Source organism: Lindgomyces ingoldianus (assembly GCF_010093535.1).
Source record: "Lindgomyces ingoldianus strain ATCC 200398 unplaced genomic scaffold BDR25scaffold_39, whole genome shotgun sequence".
NCBI lineage: Eukaryota > Fungi > Ascomycota > Dothideomycetes > Pleosporales > Lindgomycetaceae > Lindgomyces > Lindgomyces ingoldianus.
The window spans coordinates 260,490-279,727 of NW_022985200.1; the positions used below are offsets into that span (position 1 = coordinate 260,490).

At 32.4% G+C, this 19,238-nt stretch overlaps 2 protein-coding genes across 2 annotated transcripts; both read right to left on the reverse strand.

The window, feature by feature from the left end:
* Nucleotides 1-1,705: 1,705 nt before the first annotated feature.
* BDR25DRAFT_240016 (Nicotianamine synthase) lies at nucleotides 1,706-2,891 on the reverse strand (the record flags this gene model as incomplete). Its single annotated transcript, XM_033685699.1, has 3 exons — nucleotides 1,706-1,819; nucleotides 1,891-2,411; nucleotides 2,474-2,891. The coding sequence occupies 3 exons, from the start codon at nucleotides 2,889-2,891 to the stop codon at nucleotides 1,706-1,708; spliced, it is 1,053 nt and encodes a 350-aa protein (XP_033542102.1).
* Nucleotides 2,892-3,399: 508 nt separating this feature from the next.
* Nucleotides 3,400-5,443, reverse strand: BDR25DRAFT_295331 (uncharacterized protein). Its single transcript, XM_033688839.1, has 3 exons — nucleotides 4,925-5,443; nucleotides 4,277-4,736; nucleotides 3,400-4,223 (listed from the first exon to the last, which is right to left on the reverse strand). The coding sequence occupies exons 1-3, from the start codon at nucleotides 5,402-5,404 to the stop codon at nucleotides 3,421-3,423; spliced, it is 1,743 nt and encodes a 580-aa protein (XP_033542103.1). The 5' UTR covers nucleotides 5,405-5,443; the 3' UTR covers nucleotides 3,400-3,420.
* Nucleotides 5,444-19,238: the final 13,795 nt, after the last annotated feature.

Here is a 19,238-nt window from a genome sequence, read left to right on the forward strand (position 1 = left end):
ATGTAGTTTAGTAGAGTCTTAGTAAAAGTAAGCAACTTAGGTGTGTAAGCAACTTGCTTGTAAAGTACATTAATATAAATTATATAAAAAAAAGTAAATTAAAGTAAAAAAAAAACATTAATATTATAAAAAAGTTTAAAGTGTATAGTAATAAGAAAAAAGAAAAGAAGTAACTGTAAGCTAAAGTAAGTAAGCTATCTTAAAGGCGCTGTAGACAGTGTAATCAGACTAGTTATAACGCGCAAATGTGTAAGCAAGAAGTAGTATCTAAATAATATTCTAGGCTGTACTATACTATATAGTGCTAGAGCAGGTTGTTATAGGCTATAATAGAGTTTGTTAGGGTGTAGTCTTAGCAAAAGTAAGCGACTCACGTGTGTAAGCAACTCGCCTGTGAAGTACGTTATTTTATATAAAGTTAAAATAATTAACTAGCTTTTATATTTCTTAAACCCTAACTCTATTAAACATCTTTAGTAAATTCTAAAGTGAAAAAGTTGTTAAGCTTTACTTAAAGCTTAAAAATTAAGAATTTAAAGTAATTAATAAAAAAGTTATTAGCTATATATAAAACACTTAAAGGTACATTCTCTAAGCTATAGTTAAAAATCTTATTAAAAGCGGACCTAAAAGAATCTAAGCTGTTATTAAAGTCTAAAGCTAGTAGATAAAGTATTAAAATAAAAAACGTGTATTTAGTTTATATAAACTCTACCTATATGCTAGTTTATATAAAAACAAAGCAATTTAAAAGTTGTAGAAAAGTGTACACAAACATTTACAAAGGCACTATAGGCTTGTTTATACTAACATAGTTTAGATTACACTTATTATATAAAGAATTAGCTATATTAGTAATAGCTATATGTTAAAAAAATATTATATAGCTATGTTAAGTATAACTATAGTAAATTATTATATATTTTTTAGTCTTATCTAGCTTTTTTAATCTAGGCGTGTAATCTACTTGTAAAGACTGTCTTGCGCATTAATTACTTACTGTTGTATAAAAGATGTTGTAAAAAGCTATAGCATATTATAAAGTAATTCTTACATTTTATTCAACAGCCTAAAGCAGAAGCTGTACTCTAGCTTTTTTAAAGATTCTAAATAGTATTGCTGTTAAAGCATTGTAATGTTAAGGTAGTTTTAGTAGGGTTTTACTAGAGTGGCTGGCACACCTGTGAGGTACGTTATACTGTTATGCAATGTTGTTGCACAGGCGTTTTAGTGGGGATGCTGCGGCGCTCACCTATGGAACACGTTATAGATTAGATAAAGTGATCTACTTAGTATTTTCTTTTTATATTACAGAGCCTAGCACTTTTTTGCTTATTTTTTCATATTGGCACTAAAGTAAATATGTTTTTTTTCTTTTTGCCTTCTAATCTCCCTCCGTTCCACACGGATCCTCTGGCTTGATCACCCAGGACGATCCTGCTACCCGGTCGAGGGTAGACATGTATAGACTACCTCCACCCTTCTTAACCTTCTCCCTTCCCTCTGACCATAGTTCCCGCCACTAGCATAGGAGCAACCGTACTAGTAGGTGAGGTACTGACTTAACAGTTAGTGGAGTTAGAATAGTTAAAAGTTCACGCGTTGTGGAGAGTTGATGGGGTGGACAGCTTGCTTGTTAACGTACTTTATCTCTAAGTTTACTTTCCTAGAAAAGCTTCCACACTGATTCTGCATCGTTTATAATCTAAGTACCCTTAACTCTTAGTACAATGACAGAGTTGACAACCTTCGTCCAGGGGTGAACAACGACGAGGATCTTGAAGCCGATTCTATGCAACTCCTCCGAAAGCTCTAGTGCCTGTTGGTCATGTGAGTTCCCTTTCGGCATACGACGTGTCCAGAGCTGGTTCAGGGGGGTGGTGGTCTTACAGGATATAGCACCTCTCGCAAGCCATGGGCGCTCCTTGCAATGACTAGAGTTCCCGGTGACAATTTCTTCCCTAGTGAAGCGAGAATCTCAATCTTCGACTGCGAATCCATACCGACAAGTGCAGCAAGAAATACGACATCAAATTTACTCCAATCTGCTATCTCCCCATGTCCTTCCACCAGTTCCCCGCAGCTCTTTTCTGAACTAACATCCCTACCCTCAAATGTCATCCGCTCTCCATACCCTAGCATCATCGTCAGCTCCCACGACACCCGCAAAGCATCAATATCTCGATCTATATTATGAACCGAGGCTTTTGGGTAGCGGTTTAACATGCAGAAGGAGGTTAGAGGTAACGGCCCAGAGCCAATGAATGCGATTCTGCTCGGTGAAGGCCGGGAGTCGATAGGGTGAGCTAGGAGGAAGCCTTCTAGCGTTGAGCATTCCAACCGTGAGAGGTCGAGGTAATTTTGATAGTACGGGAAGGAGTGTAAGAGGGCCTTTGGTTCAGAAGACAAAGCTGATATTGGTGCGGTTAGCAAGAGTGATGGGATTGGTTGCCCAATTCCTAAGTTTACTTACCAGAAGAGCCATGGCGCGAGTTCAGAATCTGCTGTGCCCAATGGTTCTCTAATTCGCACTCTGCGGTTGCGCAGAGTGAGCGTAACTTGCAGAACAACGTAGTCCATGTGCCTTTGAGCTGAAATACGTGATTAACGACCTCTCCTCTTCGAGGTTCAATGCAAAGCTCGACCAGACGCGTGAGAAGCGAGTTGACCTCCGGACTTGGAGCGAGACTTGTAAGTGCCAGGCGACTAAGAGAAATATACAGGTCTCCAATCTCCTGAACTAATTCGTGCGCCAATATAGACTCTATTTTGGGGGTTTTCGGGGGAGTATCGGAGAATTGTAATTGAGCCTTCTGGGCATGGAGAACGAGTGGCGATTCCCGCCCTCTGTCTGCCAAAGAGGAGAGCCGATGAGGATGGTAGCCAGCCATATTGAGTGTTGTGTGGGATTGTGTGCGCGTTTCTCTGGCATCAATATATTTAAGGTTGAAGGGCAGGATGGTGGGTCTCTATCAAAGGAAGAAAGGGTGAAGGGTGGGTAAACGGCAATACAAGAGGAAGCAGTGAAGAATTTTCTCGTCAAGTAAAGCTTGCAATGTTTTCGATGCCACAGAACCGACAGGGTGAAAAATTACCAATACCTAGCTGGTTCACGTTCGCTGAGCACCTTGATGGACAGCGGGATATCGAGTGAAGCGTGTAAATGGATGAAACCGTACAAGCTTTGCTAGTGTTGCTTAGATATACGGTTGTGGTAAGGGCATGTAGTCTCAAGAGAGCGAAATGGCCTCACGTCTCTGCCCCATTCATCCGGGCAGATTGCCGTTCCAGAATTTCACAAGATGAAAACGACACCACCAAAACTGTGGGTATCTCGTGTGCCATCTTATCATTGGATGGTAATATCTCCCGCCCACAAAGTATTCATAAGGTATAGGAAGCAGCGTTAACTCCTAGCCTTTACCGCCCACGAAGATTCTCCGGCCCTGGTCGTTTGTACACCCTCTTCCCGCTAACCCACGTTTCTCGTACAGTCACTTTGCGCAGGCTTTCAAGGTCCAAGCCTTCAAGTGGCTCGTCAAGCACGATCCAATCCGCATACGCCCCCTCCTCGATAACACCAGCTTTTCCTTCCAAAAAGGCCCCGTAGGCCGGATTCACTGTGAACCCTTCAAGAGCTTCTTTGAGAGTGATCTTTTCCTCAGAATACCAACCGTTTGTCTCACCATTCGCATCTAGACCGGTCCGAGGGCTCCGCCGTGTAACTGCAGCATATATTCCTTCAAAGATGTTCGCTGGCTCGACAGGAAAGTCGCTTCCAAGCACGGGGTTCAGAGATATTAGACTCCGCATACGATAGGCTTCTTCTGTTGTACGGACTTTGCCTAGTCTTGTCTCGGCATATGACATATCAGATGTCGCGTGTGTTGGCTGGATGGACGGGATGATACCGATCTCTATAATCCGACGCTGGTCATCTGGGTGAATGATTTGTGCATGTTCAATACGGAATCGATGCCTAGCTTGGCATTCCCAGCGAGTAGATTCTGGGCAAAGTGTATCTAGAGCCGAGGTGAAAGCGTCAATAGCTAGCCGGTTTGCAAGATCCCCAATAGCGTGAATATTTACTTGATATCCTGCCGTTGCCCACTCCTTGGTCAGCCTAGAGAGCGTCGTGGTATTTATAAGGAGGGATCCGGATGAATCCTTGCGGTCGCTATAGGGTTCAATCATGGCACTGCCCCAGCTTCCGAGGGCTCCATCTATTAGAGGTTAGTGAACATATGGTTGCACATAGAAGCTCCCGACTACTCACCAGCGAATAGTTTGACACTGCGCACATGCAACATTCCGTTTTTGCTACTCATTTTAGAGATGTTGCCTGGGCAGAACGTGTTCCGCGCCTCACATTCCACCATTGCGTTTACCCGAACTGTCCAATATTTTTGGTTAGCGAGCCCCTCGTAGAGCTTGACTTCATCGGCATGTACACCAGCATCATGTATACCAACGATCCCCAGCTTATTTAGATCCCACATTGCATCTCTAATGAATTGAGTCTTCCTCTCCTTACTCGGCTTCGGGTAGTATTTCATGACGATGTCGATCGCATTATCACAGAAGACTCCCTTTGCGGGGATTTCCCCTCCAGATATGTACGGCAGCGGGGATGGCAGGAGAGAGAGAACTTTTTCAGAGACCCATATGCAGTGCACATCCACGCGATCTAGCATTACATATAAATCTTTGAAATTTCCACCAATCTCTAGGTCTGACTTTTGAACGATTAGCAATAGCCGTGAGCTAGACCACCCTATTCATTTTATAACCCAAGTCGGGAGTGGAGGGGAAAATTCAATGGAATAACAGGTAGTACGAGAAAATAAACACTTTGACAGGTAGGAGAAGGACATCAAAAAGATTGTGGCTAATGTCAAAAGAAAGTTACTTGAGAAGAACTTACGGCGACAGGCCAATTACCCCCAAAGCTTGCTTGGTCCCAACCTACGCCTCTCAACCACTGCTCGTTCGTTCCCGCTACCTCGTGACTGTCTTTGTAGTCGACAAGCCTCTCTTTGACCTCTTCCATCGAGTTGGCTCCAAATAGAGTGACCGAGTTCATCAACTCGCCATACTGAAGCAGATGCCCATGGCCATCCCAGAGGCCCGGAATCACATGACCTGTCCGACGCTCTTTCACGACATCATACGAAGTCTCATCGAGAAAAATTCTTCCAAACCTGCCATCTCCAGATACAGTGAAGCATTCCGCATGGGGTAACCCCGATGATAGAGTTTTGACAGATATGTAACAATGAGTGGTAGAGAAGATCTGTCGGATCACTTTGAAGATGAAGAAGTTAGGGAGGCCAACTTGATAAGCGACAGCTGCGATAGCCAGGAGGACAGAAGCCCGAAAGAGAAAGTATATTGATAGAGGCATGACGCCTCACAATGGAGAGAATTTGACTCGGTGTTGGAGGATTGACGGATGAGGCTTAAGGAGGTTTCTTCCAAGGTCCATCCGTTATCAGAACTTATCGACACGTGATTTGAGTCTCGGCGTTCGACCAAATTAGGCAGGTGTGAACATCCTGCTCTATACACTCACTCAGCCTAGCGACTGTAAGTTTCGTCTGCGGATGTATCGTGACAATACCCGGCTAGTACCTAAGTTCTATCATGTTGAATTTTCGTCTCTCAAAGATCCCATTAAATGGTTCTGTAACCAGGCCAAGCCACTATCTACTGGTGCCTGTACCGCTTTGTCTACCATAGCTGTCCTAGTGGCTCCAACAACAATATAACACTCTTCCGCTGCACCACTACTAGCCTTACATGTTCTCTTCTCTCTCTTTCGACCGTACCATGTACTCTATAACTCCGCCACAGCGGAGAGCAAATTTTAAAAGCATCGGGTGGTTCGAAAGCAAACAGAATCCCTTACGGAAAGCCCGCTAACATATATGGAAGTACTTTCCTCGGCGCTCGATATCTCATCGACCTCTCTTTTGTGCGTTTGAAGATATCACGATTAGGAGGTTTGTCGAGGCCAACCTGAAATTGGCGGCCGTTGCAATCACCCCCGATAAGTTCTTGGCCATATGGCCCAGGGCTTCCCTGACCAACCTTGGCCCTCTTCTGACGATCTCCTTCATTTCGGCAATATATATATGGTACTTTGGGCTTGGATGAGGAGTTGTTACTCTTCCAAGGTGTGCCCCGAGTGCACCAGAAGCTGCCCTAGGCTGGAGAACCCTTACCGCACTAAACCTGAGCATGGAGAAACCATTATTTTTTTTTGTTGCCCAACAAGTATGAACATAATCTGAAGTCAACAACGGTCCGCCGCTATTTGCCATTTTTTACGGCAGACTATAACTACCCAAGCCTATTGGTACCAGACTTCTTTTCATACCTGTGATAACCTACTCGCCACGCCAACTGAAGCCGTGATCATGGATAACACATTGGACTAGTCGGCTGCGTCAACTTCATCCTGCACCCAGGCATCATCTCACTCTAGCGCACCACAATCATGCCGGACGAACGTTTACCGCATAGAAGGCCGGGAACGGGCTTCTGGAGAGATACCGGCCAGTACACTGACTTCCCGTTCCTCATTTACTACGAGTTCAACTCTAACTACTACTTTAGCTGCGGCCACAACTAGTACAGCACGAGGTAAGGGCTTGCCGCTAGGCACAATAGATGGAATTGTTATCGGAGCAGTTGTTAGAACCTTTCTACTTGCCGGGCCTAGACTTTTCCTGACTATCGCTTGCCTATTTAGAGTGAGAACAACAACAGGACCTGACAGTGGTCCATCAAATTCTGCCCTTGAGCAAGCACAAAGGCCAACCAATGAAGTTCCCTACGAGACTCGGCAATGGACGCGTGCAGAAATAGGGATGGACGCGACGGAACTGCTTGAAGTGGAGATTCTGGTGGATCCATGATAAATACTGAGAGGACATAGCCTGCCAAGAGTACCAATCTGTTCCCACAGCTCCGAAGCTCGATTGGGATGCTAATTGGGGCTGATTCGAAGCCAAGAGGCTTAAACCTAGCTGAAAGTCCGAGAGTTAGGATAGCGTGCTTAATGCACTGACCATATGGCCTTCTGTGTATCGTGTGGCTTAGTGGCGGAGCACGACCGCTTTCAAGGGCCATCGAGGAACACTTTCATCAACATAAGTACCGGTACCTAACCCTAAACCCCCCCCCCTACCTCTCTCCTAGAGAACCGGGGATAAGTACCAGAGGACGAGACGACTGCGCGGGACCCAGGGGAGTCGTGAATTGATGGAATTGGAGGTGGAGGACACGCGTCAGGGGCGGCAATCAACCTAAACACGCGTTAGGACGCGCAAGGCAATTAAGGCAGAGAATATAAGGAGACAATAGGGAAACTTAAGTAATAAAAGCAGAATAAATAAAGTAATTAATGTTAACTAAAAAGCCTTTAGAGCTTTATAATTAACTTACACTTAAAGCTAACTAAAAATAAAATATAATAAAAAATAAGTATACCTAAAAAAAGTGTAAAAGTAAGATAAAAAAAAGACTTATTAGCTATAGTACTTATAGCACTTAAAAAGACCTAAAATAAAATAGTAGCTATAATAAAGTAAATAAAAAAAATATATAACCTAAATTAAAATAATAATAAAAGCACTTACTTAAAAAGTAAAGGCACTAAAGGTAAAAAATAAAGTAATAGTAGATAAATTTAAGACTCTTCTAGCTAAATTTTATACGCTGCCTAGTAGATTACTATCTTATGCTGCTATAGCATAATTGCCTCTAAGCAGCTAGCCTAGTAACCTATAGACTCTTTTTACTAACATAGCACTTTTAATAATAATAAATACACTTTACTACATAATTAACATATTTAAAATTAAAAAAGTAAATAAAAAGAAAGTAAAACTAAGTAAAATTAAATAAGTAATTAAAAAAAATATAAATAAACTATAAGCACATAAAATAGTAATATATAGTAGTAGTTAAAGACTTAAGGAACACTAATTAAATTAAAGTTATATATAGAGATAAAAGTAAGCTTTAAGTAGTTAAAAAGACAGCCTATAAAATAGTAGCTAGAGAAGTTAAAATACTGCGTAACTAGCTCTTTTTAATTAGGGTAGATAATGCTAACTAGCTAGTAGTGCTATTAGAAAAAAAAAATTTAACTAAAAGCTTTAAAAGCTTTTAAAGCTAAAAATAAAGTGTAAGTAGTAAAAGTTAGCTAGCTAAGTAAATTTTTTTTAAAAAAGTATATAAATTAATAGTAGTATATGTTACAAAAGGCAGTAATGCAGCCTAGCTGCTATAAGAATAGTACTTCTACATTAATAGAAAATCTACATACATAAGACTGTTTAAACTGTAAAATAGACTATTATAGTGCTACTAATGCTAATAGCTAGAGCATAAGGCATTTACATGCACAAGGCTGCAGGTTTATGCTAGGTGCGCTAGCAAAAGACACTACTATAGTAAATGCTAAGTAATAGTTTTTAAATATATACTTTATGTCCGTACGCAGCAGCAGCGTCGCGGCCTGGATACGAGCGATCACGCACGAGCAGGATCACGTATCTATGTCACATGATGCTCGTGCGCGAACCTCTGTGCGCGAACATCTAGATATCCCCTTTTTCCTCTATACAGAGGAAAAACAAGAAGCAATTAACACTAGTTACCTAACACCCTTGTGCAATGTTTACACTGTGCAAACCTCTCTGTCTTGTACGCATTTGCTAACACTAAGTGCTAGCTAGCAGAGAGTTTATTTAACACTAATTAGTAGTTTAAATACTGTAAAAAAGAAAGCTTTTTTTATACCTTTTTATTTAAAAGTTTGTGTATAAAAAGAATTCTTTTCCTTACTACTTTAACTATAAATTAGTAAGAGTAAAGATAGAGTCTAATTTACATATAAGTAGCTATAAATCTCTGTTTAGTTACCTAAGTAAGAGCAAGAAACTTGTCTATACAATACTATTTAAAGGTATTATATAAATAGTAGTGCTTGTTTAATGCTAAAAGGTCTGTTTTATTTTTTTACATAAGGCTGTTTAAAGGTAGCGTACAACAAGAAGTAAGACAGCGCGCAACAACGCATAATTAACTACTATAGAGCAACAAGCAACACTAGCTCTATCTATAACTAGCTAACATAACATATTAACATATAACTAATACATACCTTTTATAGGCATCTTAGTAAAGACCTTAGTAAAGTAAATAAATATTAAAAATTAGGTAGATAAAATTAAACTATTAAATAACACACTTAAAAAAAAGCTTAATTTATACATAGCTAACTTAATTATAGAACTCTGCACATTAAGCGCAATAGATATATGTACACTTAAGAACTTTTAGAATAACTTTATAAAGTAAAAGCTTATACACTTTAAAAATCTTAGCTAACTATTTTTATAAAAACTAATTACTACTCTATAAAATAAAAGCATTAGCTTTAAGAAGAACATAATAGAGGCTACTACACTATATAGACTTATAAAAGAAAAACACATGTTTACTATTCTACTAGAGCATTATATAAAACTATTACTACTATTACTAGTCTTAACGCAATAGAAGATGTCTTTATATAAATTACTTATAGACTTAATACTTTCTTTATAATTAGTATAACTACTTTGTAATAGCTTACTGTATAAGAGTATAACTAGGCAGCTACATATTCCTATAGCTATAGCTCTGCATAAGATTTCTTAAAGCTTGTACCTACTGCATATAATTTAATTACTATATAATTTATACTAACTTTTACCTATATAAGATATTACAGTAGAGAACCTTACACCTAAGAAGGTTATATAATTCTAGAAAGCATAAAGAAAAAAGAATAACTATATAAAGTAACTATATAATATCTTAGCTAATAAGGCTATAGTATTTATTAAGCTCTGCTAACGCCTTACTATCTTTAAGGCATTATACATAAGCATCTTTTCTAATATTTTTAAAGGGCGCGCACATATGTTCTACTTTTATAATATTAGTTTAGAATAATTATAGAAGTTACTATATAAGTAGCTTAGTAATTACTTTAATACTAATATAAATTATAACTAGTATTAGATAGATTAAACAATAATAAGCTTTACATAAAGTAAGTAAAAAAACTTTATAAAAACTTTATATAACACTTTTAAAGCTATAATTAATAAACTTACTTTTATATAAAAAGCTTTTAGTCTATAATTTTAAAGCAAGATACTACTTTATACTACTATTATATAAGTATACTAAAAGTAACTTAAACTTAAACAAGTAATGTTCTTAATTAAGCCTATATATAAGGCACTGTATAGTAACCTTTATTTAGCACTTTAGGTTATAATTAATTAACAGAACAATGCATTTATAAATAAATTCTAAGATGTGTACTACACTAATAGGCAATATAGCTTACTATGTACACATAGCTATTAATAACATAGAAGAAGCTTAAGGGGATATAAAGGATTATTTAGACTATAGTTTTTTATATAATTAAAGTAATGCTTTATCTATTATAAAAAAGAATATTAGTTAATAAATTATTTTTATATAAATTAATTCTATGCAAAACACTAATATATCTCTTTATATAAAAATTTTTATAATAAAACACTAATATATAAAAAGGTAAATGTGTACATTTAAAAGTTTAAAAGTAAACTAAAGTAAAAAAAGAAAAGTTACATAATAATAACAACTTAAATAAAAAAAAAAGTAAGAAGATTATTAACTACCTTACTAATGCTACATTTCTTTACTGCGTAACTGCAGAGGACATCTACAGCCTAGAACCTAAAGAATACGCAGAATAGTTTATTCTTAAAGATTAATACTATATAGTATACTAAAGTAAACTATAAGATACTAGCATAGTAAGAATCTTTACTATAGGAAAGTTATAACTTAAAGCATACCTGCAAAAATTTCTTTATATAAAAGTAGACTAAATACTAAGAAAGAAAAGTATTAGCTTTAAAAAATAAAAATTAATAGAATTAATTAGTACTATATAAATTACTAACTTAGTTAGTAACATAATGTATTACATCTTAGAGACTCTAACACTATTTCTGCTATTACTAGCAGATGCTAACTAACTTAGGGTATACTTTAACAACATTCTAAATATTATTATACATAAAGATAAAACTACTATTCTTATTATATAAAAATAAAAACACTTTTTTTTTAATATTAGTAAAAAAAATTTTATGTTTTTCTTTACTAAATTAAAACTCTACTACCTCTACTACTAATTTAGACACCCCTGCATAGAGAGACTCTAGAAGATGCTAACTAGCGCTAGCTACAACATTAATGCTGTAGTGCTAGAAGAGATTAAGAAGTTTTACTACTTTTGCTAATTATATAACTAGGCCTTATAAAGATTTAAGTTTATAATTAAAAATAACACTTACTTTAACTATAAAGTTGTTATTAATATTATATAAATTAATAATAAAAATGTTTTATATGTTATTAATATAGACATATTATTTTAGGCTGCTACATTCTTAAAATTTATATCTGCACAAGATACCTAGAATGTACTATGCAAATGCTAGATTAACACTTATTAAGAACCTCTAGACTACATTATGTATAACTTTAGTATAAACTTTGCTTTAGAGGATTTTTAAGCTTATGCAAAAATTATAGGAGCTACATGTAGGCAGATGCCTATAAAAGCATATTAGGCAGTTAGAAAGGTTAAGCGCGTGCACGCACCTCTCTAATAAGTGTTTAACATTCTAAAGACTAAGCTAGGTAACTGTATAGATAATAAGGCTATCCTATAGATAGCAGTTAAGGCTTTAAACAACACAGCTAGCCTACACAGTCTAGTACCTACGCTGCTAGTTTTTAGAGTATACCTAAGAATTAACTTAAACTCTTTGCTATTACTAGACATTATTACATAAGTAAGCACTATATAAAAGGTAATAAAGATACTTTAAAAAAACTATATAAAAGTAAACATTAATTATGTAATTACTACTTATAATAGCTTTATAACACATAAAGTTCTTAACCTCCCCCTTAGCTTAGAAATTATAGCATAAAAAGAGAAAAAAAGCTAGACTAGCTTATATAAAATTAAGAGCATTAAAGAGAGAGACATTATTATTAAAAAAAAAATAGCCTACTAAAGCTTTAATATACATAGGTTAAACTATACTATAAAAAAAAGAAAAAAGATAACTTACTTATAATAAATAACTTAGATAAACTAATCTCTATATAAAGGAATTCTCTAAAGAAGAGAAAAAGAGAACAGCTTTATAAGAATGTTATAAAAGCAAAACTAAAGCCTACTATAGACTAAGCCCCTTAAGATAGTAATGCTGCACTAGTGTAAAAGGAAGATATAAATACTAGAAGAAGTAAAAGGCAAAAGAAACCTACATAAAGTCTAGACTAGGTATTTCTAACCTAGAAAAAAAAGAATAATTAGGCCTTATTTATTAAGCTTTATATAAATAGTGTAATTACTATACCTAGAAAACTATTTAAGAAATTAAACTATATAAAGATAGACACCTTAATTACTAACAGCACTTTTAAAGTTATAGTATATAACTTAATAAAGCATAAAGGTTAGATTTTTAACCTCTACTTTATATAAAAAGTAAAAGGCAAAATAACTTAACTATATAAAAAATCCTGCCTAGTGTTTACTAGCTACTTAGATAAAGAAAAGAAAGAAATTCTTACTTAGTTACTAACTATTTAAAAAATAAGCTAGAGACTACTTTTAGCTATAAAAGCAAGCTTAAGAGCTATGTATAAAATGCATTTTAAACTATATAATATTACATAAGTATACATTTAATTAATAAATAAGCTTATGCGCACGCTGTACACAAAGCTACTAAAGGAGATGCGCTAGAGCTTTTCACTAAATATAATACTCTAGGTTGTACAACTTTTATATAGAGCTGCTAAATTAGGACTATATTAGTTTAAAACATATTATAACTACTATAAAAAAAAGCTATATATGCACATTTTTTTATATAACCTCTACTTCTTAATTACTAATAAAAAAAAGCACACTTTTAGTATTACTAGCTTATAAATAAACAACACTTTAAGCATTATAATAAAAAATTTTATATAAAAAAAAAAAAAACTATAAAAAGTAAAGTTTTATATAAAAAGTAAGACTATTTTAGTAAAGAAGCAGCTTATTAAGTTTAATAGTAAAAGAATTAAACTTACACATAACATAGTAGTTTTTACTTAGAAAAGATAAGTAAGCTACCTTTATATAATTAACTTAAAAAATAAGAATGCTGCATAACAATATATTAAGTAATATATAAGAAAGGTATACATTACATTTATATGTTAACTAAAGGCAGCATTTAACCTATTTATTACTGCATAAACTATAGACTTTTTATATAATAACATTAACACACTTAACACATAAATCTAATAGCAGATAGATAATAGTAAGTATAGTTTTACCTTCTTACTATTATAGCTTAATTATGTAAAGCTGTTTATTTTTATAAATAGATTATTTACTAATAATAAAAACTTTAGCTTATAGCTAAGATTTTTAATTATATTAAGTAATAAAGACTATATAAAGTAAAGTAACTACTTTAAAATACTAGGTAACATTATACACTAGAATTTTACTAAGTGTAAAAGAGTAACTAGAAGTGTTTTTACTAGTAAACTATATAAAATAGTTAAAAGGTTTAATAATATAATTACTTTTAGTACAACTTTATAGTAAATTATATAAACACTTAAACTACTACTAATTCTAGTAGTAATCTACATAGATTTAAGGTTTCTATATAATTACCTTATTAAGCTAGGCACTACTAGTAAAAAGTAACTTATAATTAACATTATATTACTTTATAAATTATATAAGAAAAGGGAAATTACTAAAATAAAGTAAATTAATAGTAAAAATAACTTAGTAGATGCATATATAAAGAAAACACTAAACTAAGCTTTTTAATTATTAGTCCTAACTAACTGCCTCTCTGTCTAGATAGAAGCATCTGTAGACTAGCTAAATCCTGTGCGTAAAGATGCCTTAGACTAACTAGACTAACAACGCCTTTATATAAGGCTTATTTTTTTTATTTATTTTTTTTTTTATATTATACACACTTATCTTTCTTATTATAAGGATCTATTACTGTTAGCACTATATAAAAAGAGAAAAGAGCTAGGGGATTGTATAGTAAGACTTAGAAAGTAAAAAATAAAGAAAAAAAAAGCTATTTACATAGCATAACTAGCTTATTCTAATACATAGCATTACTAAGGCAAGTTCTAATAAATAAAGTAAAGTAAAGGCAGAACATAATTAGATAGACCTACATAGATAGAAGAGAGGTAATATGTACAGAAGGCAACTCTTTAGACAAAAAGAAAAGTTGCTAGTGTCTGTACGCAGCAGCAGTGTCGCAGCCTAGATACAAGCAATCACGCATAAGCAGGATTACGTATCTATGTCACATAATGCTTGTGCGCAAACCTCTGTGCGTGAACATTTAGATATCCCCCTTTTCCTCTGTACAGAGGAAAAATAAGAAGTAATTAACACTAGTTACCTAACACCCCTATGCAATGTTTACACCATGCAAACCTCTCTGTCTTGTACGCATTTGCTAACACTAAGTGCTAGCTAGCAGAGAGTCTATTCAACACTTTATAAAAGCTTTTATAAATCTTTTTTTAAAAACTATTAAGTACTATACTTTAGTTAAAATCCTTAAGATACTTAAAATATTCTACCTTAATATAAAAAAAATATAAAGTACTATATAGTATAATAAATAATAAGTAACTATAAAACTTTACTATATTAGCTATTTAAAAACTTTATGTGTAAAAAAAGAAAAAAAAGAATTAGTATAACACTAGCTAAACACACTTACTAAGCTAAATTTACACTAACTATATATAGAAATAGAAGGTGGCTCTTCTAAAGTATACTCTAGATATAAAAAAAAAATTAAGGCTAAATAGCTACTAGTATAGTTGCTAGACTTTATTATAGTAACACTACAACTACTTAGTTAAATAGTTCTAGTAGTATTAGTCTATGTTAAAATAAAAAATAAGTAAGAACTTAAAAAAATAATAAATTATATTTAAACTTTAATTTAAACTACATACAACTAAACTAGAATATAAGTAGACATAGTTTTAGCAAGTAATTTTAACTAACATAACTAATTATAAAAAGAAGATAATATATTAAACACTTACTAAAGTAAAGTAACTTTTATTATACACTTTATAGTAAACTATTTACTTTATAGTCTACTTTCTAGAGGCATAAAACTATAGTAGTAAGAAATAAGTAAAAGCACTATTAATTTAATGCTAACTTTAAACAACTTAGTAGCTATAGTACTATGCTATAAAGTCTATAAGATAGAATATAAGTTAAATTATAAAGTAATTAAAATAACTTTTAATATAAACACTTTAAAATAGTAACGTACTTTATAGGCAAGTTACTTACACACCTAAGTTACTTACTTTTGCTAAGACCCTACTAAACTACTCTTTCTACACTAATACATTCCCTACAACACTACTTAAACACGCTAAAAGAATGTTAGATATAGCTTACACTCTAAGCTTTTAAATAAGACATAAAACTCTTAAAGAAATGTGCTACAGCTATGTGTAAAGTCTTATAAAAAATAATAAATAACTATAGTGCTAGACAACCTTTACAAGCTAATTCTACAGCTAAATTACAAAGGCTAGGTAATAAAAAGAAGCAAGTAATTTTTAAGACTATACTTAAGCTATATGTGTAAGAAATTTCCCCTTAAATAGCATTTATAGCTAATATAGCTAATTCTTTGCGCGCTAAGCATAATCTAGGCTATGTTTATATAAACTAGCTTAGTATGTTTATAAAGTGTTATTTAAAGCTTAAAGTAAAGTTTTAAGTGTAAGTATAGTTAAAAGATATTTAGCTAATTATAAAGCCTATCTTACTAAAGTTATATGTGTTATTATTCTAAATGCTATACTTAGCTTTAATATTCTCTATAAGGCTAAACCTGCTTTAAATTACTTTAGAACTCTTATAAAAAGCTCTTTTATAGTTATACTTACACTTAAATATTACTTTAAGCTCTAAATAATGCTTTATAAATATACTAGGCTAGTTTATGCAAACATAGCCTAGATTACGCTTAGCGCGCAAAGAATTAGCTATATTAGCTATAAATGCTATCTAAGAGGAAATTCCTTGCGCATATAGCTTAACTATAGTCTTAATAATTACCTACTTCTTTTTATTACCTAGCCTTTGTAATTTAGCTGTAGAATTAGCTTGTAAAGGTTATCTAGTGCTATAGTTATTTATTATCTTTTATAGAACTCTATATATAGCTATAGCATGTTTCTTTAAAAGTTTTATATCTTATTTAAAAGCTTAAAGTATAAGCTGTATCTAACATTTTTTTAGCACATCTAAGTAGTGTTCTAGGGAATGTATTAGTGTAGGAAGAGTAGTTTAGTAGGGTCTTAGTAAAAGTAAGTAACTTAGGTGTGTAAGCAACTCGCCTGTGAAGTACGTTAAGTAAAAGTAAGACTATTATTTAAAAATGCACTATAAAAAGTAATATAAATAAAAGTTAAAAAAACACTTAAAGCTAAACTAATAAAAAGTAGTGTATAGCAACAAATAAATAGGCTAATAAAAGTAGTATTAAAAGTAGTCTATAAGCTAACTCTAAGAGCTAGGCTCTTACTATATGCAAAAAAATAGTAGACTGTAGACTTTACACAGTTATAAAAAGTATATACACACTAAAGAAATAAAGTAAAAGTAAAATAGTAAGCAAAAAAAATAAGTATAAAAATAAAATAATAAGTAAAAGTAGTAGTAAAAATTTTTTATAATATAACATAGTAATAGTATAGAACTTACTAAAAGAACTTTTTAGTAAATAATGCTAATATTTAAAAAGCTATAAAATACTTTAAGCTAAATAGTGCTATAATATTTAATAAAATACTTTCTTTAAAAAAAAACTAATAAATTAAGTATAAAAAGAAATTTAAAAATAGTAAATAAGTTACTATAGTTATTTTTTCTACTACTTTTAGACACTATTAAGAATAAGAGCAAATGCTAGTAATATAACCTAGTTAGCATGCCTAACCTAACTATAGATAAAATAGAATGCTGTCTGTTTACAGCTAAGCTGTAGAAGGCACTAGGCAATAATAGGCTCCTAGTTATAGTATAGAGGCAGCTATAGCTAGTTATAAAAAAAATCCTACTTTTATTTTAAATATTATTAAAAAAAAGTTATTTTAGTATAGTAAAAAAATGCTTAAATTATCTTACTTAAAAAGCTAAAAAAAAGTAACTATAAAGTAGTAAAGTTATAAAAACTTATTTTTTTACTATTAACTTTCAGTAAGATTTTTAAAGCTATTATAGTAAAAAAATTTTTATATATAATAAAAATATATAAGTTACTTTTTATAAACTACTTTAGTAAAAGAAAATAGTAATTAGTAAAATAAGTGCTATTAATGTTATAAAAATACATCTATAATGTATAAAAATTTAAAAAAGTGCTAAGTCTAGTAAGCTTTACTATAAAAAAGGCATATAATAAAGTATGTAAAGACAGGCTAACCTAGAGGCTCTATGCTAGAGGGATACTACTAGGCCTAGTATAATAGATAGACTGTTGAATAGGCTCCAACAGCTAGCTGCTTATGGTATAAGCACTTAAGTAGCAAGAGTAAGAGTGGTGTACAGTGTGCACAGCGTATAAGGTAGGTAAGGTAAGGGCAACATGTTTCTAGTTCTATTACTCTTTTCTTTCCTTTATATAGAGGAAAAGGGGGATATTTAGATGTTTATGCACAAAGGTTTACACATAAGTATTATGTAACATAGATACATAATCCTGCTTATATATAATTACTTGTATCTAGGCTGCAACGCTGCTACTATGTATAGACACTAGCAACTTTTCTTTTTATCTAAAAAGTTACCTTCTGTACACATTACCTCTTTTCTGTCTATGTAGGTCTATTTAATTACGTTCTACTTTTACTTTACTCTATTTATTAAAACTTGCCTCTAGTAATGCTGTGCGTTAGAATAGGCTAGTTATGCTATATAAATAGCTTTTCTCTTCTTTATTCTTTTTTTTTTAAGCCTTACTGTATAATCCCCTAGCTCTTTTCTCTTTTTATATAGTGCTAGCAGTAACAGATCCTTATAATAAAAAAAATAAGTGTGTATAATATAAAAAAAAAATAAAACAAAAAAAATAAGCTTTATATAAAAGTGTTATTAGTCTAGTTAGTCTAAGGCATCTTTGCGCACAGGATCTAGCTAGTCTACAGATGCTTCTATCTAGACAAAGAGGTAGTTAGTTAGAACTAATAATTAAAAAGCTTAGTTTAGTATTTTTTTTATATATATATTTACTAAGTTATTTTTACTATTAATTTACTTTATTTTAGTAATTTCCTTTTTCTTATATAATTTATAGAGTAATATAATATTAATTATTAGTTACTTTTTACTAGTAGTGCCTAGCTTAATAAGGTAATTATATAAAAACCTTAAATTTATGTAAATTACTACTAGAATTAGTAGTAGTTTAAGCATTTATATAATTTACTATAAAGTTATACTAAAGGTAATTACATTATTAAACCCTCTAACTATTCTATATAGTTTACTAGTAAGAACACTTCTAGTTACTCTTTTACACTTAGTAGAATTTTAGTGTATAATGTTACTTAGTATTTTAAAGTAGTTGCTTTACTTTATATAGTCTTTATTACTTAATATAATTAAAAATCTTAGCTATAAGCTAAAGTTTTTATTATTAGTAAATAATCTATTTATAAAAATAAATAGCTTTACATAATTAAGCTATAATAGTAAAAAGGTAAAAAACTATACTTACTATTATCTATCTACTATTAGATTTATGCATTAAGTGTGTTAATATTATTATGTAAAAAGTTTATAGTTTATGTAGTAATAGACAGGTTAAATGCTACCTCTAGTTAACACATAAATGTAATATATGCCTCTTTTACATGTTACTTAATATATTATTATGCAGCATCTTTATTCTTTAAGTTAATTATATAAAAGTAGCTTACTTATCTCTTCTAAGTAAAAACTACTATGTTATGCGTAAGTTTAATTCTTTTACTATTAAACTTAATAAGCTGCTTCTCTACTAAAA